General features: G+C 58.6%; 2 protein-coding genes across 3 annotated transcripts; one reads left to right on the top strand and one right to left on the bottom strand.

Moving 5' to 3' along the window:
- Window positions 1-162: 162 nt before the first annotated feature.
- Window positions 163-3,105, bottom strand: Zbtb12 (zinc finger and BTB domain containing 12). Of its 2 annotated transcripts, none has more exons than XM_040732034.1 (2): window positions 3,086-3,105; window positions 163-2,137 (listed from the first exon to the last, which is right to left on the bottom strand). In XM_040732034.1, the coding sequence occupies exon 2, from the start codon at window positions 2,115-2,117 to the stop codon at window positions 735-737; it is 1,383 nt and encodes a 460-aa protein (XP_040587968.1). In that variant the 5' UTR covers window positions 2,118-2,137; window positions 3,086-3,105; the 3' UTR covers window positions 163-734. The 2 variants fall into 2 exon arrangements, with proteins under 2 accessions (XP_040587968.1, XP_040587967.1); XM_040732033.1 differs by lacking the exon at window positions 3,086-3,105 and adding an exon at window positions 2,637-2,671.
- LOC121134373 (formin-like protein 5) lies at window positions 2,393-4,621 on the top strand. Its single transcript, XM_040732526.1, has 3 exons — window positions 2,393-2,470; window positions 3,166-3,606; window positions 3,793-4,621. Exons 1-3 carry the CDS (start codon window positions 2,393-2,395, stop codon window positions 3,823-3,825), a joined length of 552 nt encoding a protein of 183 aa, XP_040588460.1. The 3' UTR covers window positions 3,826-4,621.
- Window positions 4,622-8,443: the final 3,822 nt, after the last annotated feature.

Raw genomic sequence — 8,443 nt, 5'->3', positions numbered from 1 at the left:
ATTTTGTGGAAAACAAAGAAAAAACTAAACCCCCCCAACTCCAGAAAAAATCCTAAAAAATACGTTTTCTTAAAAAATACTGTATAAGTCTCTACTCCTCTCCCTCCCGCCCCCCAACAGCCCTTCCTGCTGCCCCTTTTCCTAAGTGCCCGGCCCCCCACCCCACCACTATCCACTCTTCTTGCTATGGTACCCCGGAATCTCACTGCCTACCCAGGTTGCCCTCCCTGTTCTCTTACCTGGCGCATATTATTACCCCGGCATGCAAGCTCCGCCTCCCCTTCCTTTTCTGGGACTTCACACCTGTTTCCCCTACGACTCCCTTTCCCACCTATTCTAAACAGGGACGAGAAAACTGCGTCCTGCCATTTCCCCCACCACCACGATTTCCCACCCCCCCCTCAAGAAACGCTACAATCTTCTCCCTGGGCAGCTGCAGCCAGGAAAAGAGCTCTTCTCCAAACTTTCAGCTTTTTTTTCTTTTCTTTTTTTTTCTCTTCCTCCCTCCACCTCGTCCGTGCACCTCTACCAAAAAAAATCTTTCTTTGGGAGCCCCCCCCACATCCCCTCAAGCCTTGTCAACCCTGTCTCCGGCTCCATCATCATCATCTTCTTCTTCCTCTGCTCTTTTTGAGGCAAGGTCTTCTCTCCAATCTTCCTCCCTCAAGGTGTGCGCAGCGCATGCCCGGAACTCTCCCTCCCCGCCCCCCCCCCCACGCAGCCTCCTGGCCCCTTCATCGGATGAGCACGTTGATCTCCGCCACGCCGGCTTCCAGCACGTTCTCGGCCGTGGTTTTGCCGTGCTGCTCCTTGAGGTGCCGCCTGATGGCTGGCTTGTGGGCGAAGCGCACGTCGCAGTAGGAGCATCGGTAGGGCCGCGCCCCCGAGTGCAGGTTGAGGTGGTCGTGCAGCGTGGACTTCTGCGTGAAGCACTTGCCGCAGATGCCGCACGAGTGCGACTTGACGCCGCGGTGCACGTTCATGTGGCGGTTGAGGTTGCTGCTGTGGTTGAACTGCTTCCCGCAGCGCGGGCACATGAAAATGAAGTGCTGCGCGCGCATGTGGAACACCAGCTTCTCCACGCCCTGGAACACCTCCGGGCACTTGGTGCACTTGATGTTCTTCAGGGGGTTCCCACCGGAGAAGCCCCCGGGCAGGGGTCCCCGGCTGCCCCCCGCCCCAAGGCTGCCCCCCGCCCCCCGGGCAGCCATGGCCACTGCCGCTGCTTCCACGAGGCCCGAGGCGGCCCCCACACTGGCCCGGCCTCCTGGGATCAGCAGCAGGCCTTCCCCTTCGGCGTCCTCGGACAGGCTGTAGCAGGCCTTCACCACGCCTTGCGGCGGGGTCACGGCGTTGGGGGCCACGCTGCTACTCTGGGCCAGCTCCCCCAGGTGGCTGCTCACGGAGGCCCCGATGCCCAGACCCGCTGCCAGGCCTCCCGGGGGCTTCAGCCGGTGAGCCACCTCGAGGGCGGACTCCACCTTGACGATGCAGATGTCAGAAACGTCCTCGTCTTCGTCCTCGTCCTCGTCCTCGGCCTTCAGCTCCAGGTCCTCATCCAGCGGGAACTCCAGCTTCACGGGTCGCAGGAGCGGAGGGGGTAGAGGAGGCGGGGGTGGGGGCTTCGGGGCTGGCTTTGGGGTCCTGGCCGGGGGGAGGAGGGACTTGGCGGCACTGACACTGCTCACGAGGCTGGCCTCGCTGACCCCGTCCTCTTTGAGGCCTATTTTGGGCTCAATGAACTGGCTGAGGGCGTTTCTGCACTTCTCCACCACGTGCTCCATCTGCAGGTAGGAGGCGGCCGTCAGGTAGTTCACGATGTCCCTGACGGCGAACTCCAGGGCGCCCGTGTAGCAAGAGAGGAGCAGGTCGGCCACAATGCGCGCGCTGTGCATCAGGGAGACCTGCAGCTCCGAGCTGGGGTTCAGCAAGAACTGGTCCCGGAGGAACGGTGAGCAGGCGGCCAGGATGACCTTGTGGCCGCGGAATTTGAGGCTGTCGGCCACGATGGTCACATCGCAGAACCGCTCCTCGGCGCGGAGCTGGTTCATGTTCCGCAGCGTAGCGGCCTCGTGGCCAGGCAGCTGGAAACGCAAGACTTCCACCCCAGAGGCCATTGTGGCGGGAGTGGGCTGCCCTGGGTGGGAAGGAAACCGGTCAGAGACAAAGGTCTCCGGCTGTCGGAGGCCAGGGCTCCGGACCCCCCATCCCTACCTCCCCGGGCTTGGTGCGCCTCCCTCAGTTTCCCCCAGACCCCGAGGAGGCGCGGTCCCTCCGAGGAGGGAGGCGTGGTTCCCGGGGGCGGGGCAGCGGCGTCCACACACCCCCGCGGCCCCGCGCGCCCCTGGGAGAACGGAGAAAGGGGCGGGTGGGGGCGAGGAGGAGCCCGAGGATGGCGACTCTGGGGTGGCCCCCCAGTTGCAGGCTCTCCGCACCCGCCTCGCCTCCCAAGCCCGGGCCGCGCGCTGCTGTGAGTCCGTGCCCCCCCCACCTTGTTTCTCGTCCTCCCGCCGCCCGGACCGGCCGTGCACGCCCCCCTCCCACGCGCAGATCCCCGTGGCACGCCCACCCCCAACCCCCCCCCGCCGCCGCCCCCCGCCCGGGACTCACGACCTCTGGGTGCACGCGCCTCTCACCTGGCCCGGTTCCGCGTGCTGAATTTTTCCACCCCCCCTGGTCCCCCACGCCCCCCCCCGGGGCCAGCGGCGCCCCCCACACTCGGGCAGGGCCTGGGCAGCGCGCAGGCGCGGGGGGGTGCACGGGGAGCGCGCGCGCGCTCGCGCGGGGCCGGCTCCGCGTGGGCGGGAGGAGGGGGAGGGGCGGGGGCCGCTCGCGCCGAGTGTTCCGAGGCCCCCGCGCGCCGCGCAGCAGCGTCCGCGAGGACTCGGGGCGGAGGAAGAGGGGAGGGAATTAAAGGAGCAGGATCCCCCCTCCCCGATCCCCCTCCTTCCTCCCCGGCACCCCCACGCGGTTAAAGGGCTGGACAGTCGTGCCTCCCCTTTGGCCAGGATTATTTGTCCGCCAGAGCGGAAATACGCTCCACACTCACTCACACACACACACACACACACACACACACACACACCTCTTTCACGCTCCCCCTCCTCCCTGCCTCTGGGGCCCGCCGGCCCGTCTGCGCGTGCGTGCCAAGGCCCGCGCGCTCAGGCCCGCCCCCCTGGCTCCCGGGGCGCCCCCCGCGCGCCCCCGCGCGCCCCGCCCGCCCCGCGGCCGCCCCACCCCACCCCCGGCGCGCGCGAGCGCGAGCGCGCGCTCCCCGGGATTGCTGCGCCGTCTGCGCGCCGCCACCTGCTCCGAGGTCGGTCCCGCCCCGCTGTGCCGAGTCGGCACCTCCCGGGACCTCGGGCCGCCTGGCGGCCTCCGGATCCTTGCTTGGGTCGCTCGGCTCGCTGCTGCCCACGGGTGCCAGCAGCATCCTCCCTCCGCCGACTGTGTGCGCGGTCCCTCAGGCCACACTCGCAGACTTTTCCGAGTCTTGTGAAGCTGGTGCCTACTACTGTAGTCCCTGCCGATCGCGAAGATTCGTTTCACTCCCCCACCGGGCAGATGAAGAACCAGCGCTCCCAGTCTGCCCGGCTCCAGAACACGGTAGCTAGAAATCACACTCATCCTCTCTTCCAGCTTCCTGCACCCCAACTCCTTGCCATGGCCAAGATCCCCACGCGTGTCGCCTCCACCTGTGTCATTAACCCGGGACTAATCCTCCAAGTCGTGCAGTTATTTATATTGGTGCCCAGTTTTCTCTTTCCCTGCACCGACCCTTCCTTTCCACAGCCTCTCTTCCAGGGAGGTGCTCCCTGGGCCTAGACTTCCTCCTCTTCTCTGCACCCGGCTCTCCCCGTCTTTCACTCCCAAACTCGGTGGCACCCTCCGCAACTTCAGTGAGTACTTAATGGACACCCGCGTTAAAGGCTAGCCTCCCCCAGCTCCTCTGTGCACCCCCAAGCACCCACAGTGGCGCTCCAGACTATCAGGGTCCTCAGGGAGATGACACTGTTTATTACACCCTTCCCCGGAGGAACTTCTGCATTCTGAGGACGCTAACCTGCTCTCCGCCCAGTGTGCTCGCTATGCCCCCCCACCCCCAAGACTGCCACTTCTTGATTACGGGAATCAGGTTATGGACTGGGTTTTGCGATTAAAAGTCAGGCAATGATAAGTAACTGGCGGTTGACGTCATTCGCTGCCGGCTGGTCCCGCATCCCCCCATGCGGAATTCATGCCTGACTTGAACTGGACACCCAAACCCAAGCGATGCGGTTTCAGGGTACCGAAGTGCTGCCTTAGCTGTGGCCTTTGATTTCCCTGTTAAGATTTTCCGACTTTGGTGTCCTTACCCAGGTCACTTTGTAGTCGGGTCGGGTGTGGGTTTAAGGGACAGGCTTTTGTGTCTGGTACCCCTTGTTTTAACGCTGTAGTCACCGTCTATTGCAGGAGAGAAAGCTCTTGGGCAAATTACTTAATTCTCTGGATCATGGTCTCTTTATCTTTGAACTAACGAATGCTCACCAGGCTCGTGACCCTGACGGACGATGGATGGACAATGGATCTGGGGTAACACCCTTTCTCTTTGTTTTCATGGGAAATACAGACTATGATGTTTTCTGGTTTTCTTTTCTTCATGACAGGGTTTCCTGTGCAGCCCTGGCTGTCCTGGAACTCGCTCTGTAAGCCAGGCTGGCCTCGAACTCGGAGACTCACCTGCCACTGCCTCCTGAGTGCTGGGATTAACGGCGTGTGCCGCCACCCACGGTAACTATGAAGCCTTCAAAAGAATTTTAATTGCAAGTTTCTGTTTTTCGGGGCTGGAGAGATGGCTCAGGGGTTAAGAGCACAGGCAGCTCTTCCAGAGGACTTGAGAGCAATTCCCAGCAACCACATGGTGGCTCACAACCATCTGAAATGAGATCTGGCGCCCTCTTCTGGTGTCCAATCATACATGCAGGCAGACACTGTATGTATAATAAATAAATAAAGATCTATTTTAAAAAATTGTTTTTCAATCCTTACCAAACTTCTCAAAAGAATCATACGTGGGGCTGGAGAGATGGTTCAGCTGTTAAGAACACTTGTTCTTGCAGAGGACCCCAGTGGGATTCCCAGAACCCACATGGCGGCTCACAACCATTAGTTACTCCAGGTCCAGAGCATCTAACAATCTTCTTCTGCCATGTGTGCGTACACACACACACACACACACACACACCAAGCAAAGCACTCAAACACATAAAATAAAATAAATCCTTAAGAAAATTTAAAAAGGGGGCCTGGAGAGATGGCTCAGAGGTTGAGAGCACTGGCTGCTCTTCCAGAGGCCCTGAGTTCAATTCCCAGCAACCACATGGTGGCTCACAACCACCTTGAATGAGATCTGGCGCCCTCTTCTGGCGTGTAGGCAGAACACTGTATATGTGATAAATAAATCTTAAAAAAAGAAGAAATTAAAAAGGAAGAGTTAATATTTCACTGAGCAGTAGGTGCACGCCTTTACTCCCAGTACTTGGGAATGAGACACAGATCTCTCTGAGTTTGAGGCCAGCCTGGTCTACATAGTGACTTCCAGAGCATCCAGGCCTATGTGGAGAGGCTGCCTCAAAACAATCAAAAGAAGGAAAGTTTGAGCCGGGCGTTGGTGGCGCATGCCTTTAATCCCAGCACTCGGGAGGCAGAGGCAGGCGGATCTCTGTGAGTTCGAGGCCAGCCTGGTCTACAGAGCGAGTTCCAGGACAGCAGTCTCACAGTCCCAAGGCAGATGCCTCAGCATGGCTGCGGTCCTTCCCCCTGTGCGGGTGGCTGCTGTTGGCCCCGTGTCTTCTCAGATTTTTACCCTCAAACACTCCTCAGGTCAAAGGACTCCTTGTCTGAAACACCGTTGTGCCCAAATTCTGAACCCCAGATTCACCAAGAGACCCGACCCCATGTGAAAGCAAAGAGTCTTTAATTAATTAATGAGTTAACTGTATTAACTCGGTTCCCCCATCTGTCCGGCACAGTGGGTGGACCAAGAAGGACAGCAGGGCAGAGGTGGGGGTGTGGGGTGGGGGAATTTATTGGGTAGAGCAAGGGGAGTGTCTGGGGTCTGCAACGGTCAGGATTGGTGAACTTCCGGGCATGGTTGACCTGTCCTGTGTTGATTGGTCAGCTGGTTGCTATGGCCTAGAGGCCCTCCCAGGGCAGTTGCTATGCTCTGCACACCACTGTTAACTGCAAAGCACATTCAGAACCCATATAGCACGTCCAGAGCCCGCCAGCTGACTTCTGATTGGTTCCTTGCCACATGGAGGGTATCTGGCTTCCTGGTGACTGGGGCAAGGTCAGGCAAGGTTGGAACCTGTGCTTGTGCTATGGCTGCCAAAGCAGGGGGCTGGGGTGACAGCCTGGTTCCTTCACCACCACACTGAATTGATTTCCTTCGTGCTGGTGGCAGGGAATGCCCTCCTCCACGTTCTGCACCGATGGGGCTCCCTTTCCACCCATCCTTCCTTAATACTCACGGTGCTCTGGGCCCGCCCCTGCACACAGGCACCTGCATGGCTGGGGTCCCCTCTTCACTCACCAGGCAGTGGGACACTCATTGAAACCTTTCTAGACCTCTAGAGAGGCCGGGTGACCTCTATCTAGACCGGCCAGTGAGGCCGGGTGACCTAGACAGGCCAGCGTGGCTAAGTGGCAGCCAAGGGGTCTCAGCGCTTAGCGGCAGCGGTATTTCTCGCTCTGTGAGTCAGTGGCCAGTGGGGCACTGATCATTCCCCGGGGATCCAGGTCCAAAGCGGCCTCATTCAAAGAGGACGCTTAGGGTATGGCTCAGAGAGGATGAGGGGTTGGTGGGAGGAGAGAACCATTCTCCTGAAAGTTGTCCTCCGCTCTCCTGCCGTGGTGCACATACCCCCCCAACCCTCACAGGAGTTAAATGTTAAGGGTGCTTGTTTATTCTTTATTTAGGGTGGGTCTTTGGGGTCTTGAGACAGGGTTTCTCTATGTAGCCCTACATGTCCTGGAACTCACTCTATAGAGTAGGCTGGCCTTGAATTCAGAGATCCGCCTGTCTCTGCCTCCTGCGTTGGGATTGAAGGTGTGCGTCCCTATGCCTGAGCTACACCCACTTGCAGGGGCTCCCCAGGTTCTGTTCCCAGCACTCACAAGGCGGCTCACAGCTGTCTGTAATTCCAGGGGATCTGCCGTTTCCTTCTGGCCTCCACGGGCGCCAGGCACACCTGGTGCATCTACATACAGGCAGGCAAAGCGCTCACAACATAAAAATAAAAGAACACTTTGCATTTGTCTATAAAAGTTTAACATTTTAAAAAGTTACGAAACTAGGCGACTGGGGCTGTGGAGAAGGCGTGTTGGGTAGAGTCACTTGCCATCCAGCCTGCGTTCAGACCCTGGGACCCACATGCGGTAAGGAGAGGACAGATTTCCCACAAGCCCCCGACCTCCTCTTGTACATTGTGGTATATGTTCCCCTTAAAAACAAATACAAAAATAAATAAATGAATGTAAGGAAAAGAAGATGGTCTTGAAATCAGGCCTGGTGCCCACTCAACAAGAGGGAAGTCATGCCTAGCAGTGGTGACCCAGCCAATTGCCCTCAGCGAGTGAAGCCATGGTCTTGGAGGAGAATCTGCTATCGCCACCTAGAGAGCCAGGATAGCCCATAACTGCATTCTAAACATTGTCCTCACGCCCACACGTGAGTGTAATCCCCACCCTCAGCAAGGAAAATTCCTTCGCAACAGACAGAGGCCATTAAAAAAGAAACCCACAAAATTGCAAGGAGGTAGAAGCAGGCGGATCTCTGTGAGTTCGAGGCCAGCCTGGTCTACAGAGAGAGTTCCAGGACAGCCTCCAAAGCAATACAGAGAAAACCAATAGAGAGAGAGGGAGGGAGGGAGGGAGGGAGGGAGGGAAGGAAGGAAGGAAGGAGAGGAGGAGAGGCCTCTGGCAATATTGCATTGGCAATTAAGCACATTTTTGTTTGTTTGTGGAGACAGGGTCTCCCTATGTAGTACTGACCAGCCTGGTAAACATAGGTTAGGTTGGCTTGGAATGTATGTGGTCCTCCTGCCTCTGCCTCCCGAGAGTGCTGGCATCATGGTGTCAGTCAGTCTCTTTCAACTGTCAGTAGAAACTCTGCTTGGGAGCAACAAATGGGTGGTGGGCGGTGGCGTGGGCGGTGGGCGGTGGGCGGTGCGTGGACCTCTCTGCTCTCACTGTCATTGTCTAAAGCCACCCGGCTGAGACTAACTTCACTTCGGCAAGGCTCAGATGCTGGATTCTCTCGTGTGCCTGGAAGGCAGAAACTGGGAGGACTGGCGGGCAGCAGCCTGCCTGACTCCCACACTGGATGTCCTGACAACCAGGTCACACATCACCTTTACACCCCGACCTCTGCCGGCCCCCAGTTCTCTGTCACTTGAACTCC

Source organism: Mesocricetus auratus, unplaced genomic scaffold (assembly GCF_017639785.1).
Source record: "Mesocricetus auratus isolate SY011 unplaced genomic scaffold, BCM_Maur_2.0 Super-Scaffold_100027, whole genome shotgun sequence".
Lineage (NCBI taxonomy): Eukaryota > Metazoa > Chordata > Mammalia > Rodentia > Cricetidae > Mesocricetus > Mesocricetus auratus.
Note: the sequence above shows the minus strand (reverse complement) of the source record. Positions and strands in the feature narration are given on the sequence as shown.

Excerpts from the sequence above, each read along its gene's own strand:
- Zbtb12 (XM_040732034.1), bottom strand. The coding sequence starts at position 2,117 with ATGGCCTCTGGGGTGGAAGTCTTGCGTTTCCAGCTGCCTGGCCACGAG.
- LOC121134373 (XM_040732526.1), top strand. The coding sequence starts at position 2,393 with ATGGCGACTCTGGGGTGGCCCCCCAGTTGCAGGCTCTCCGCACCCGCC. Across the intron at positions 2,471-3,165 it reads AGCCCGGGCCGCGCGCTGCT|GCCCGCCCCCCTGGCTCCCG; the intron begins GTGAGTCCGTGC and ends CCGCGCGCTCAG. Across the intron at positions 3,607-3,792 it reads CTGCCCGGCTCCAGAACACG|CCTCTCTTCCAGGGAGGTGC; the intron begins GTAGCTAGAAAT and ends TCCTTTCCACAG.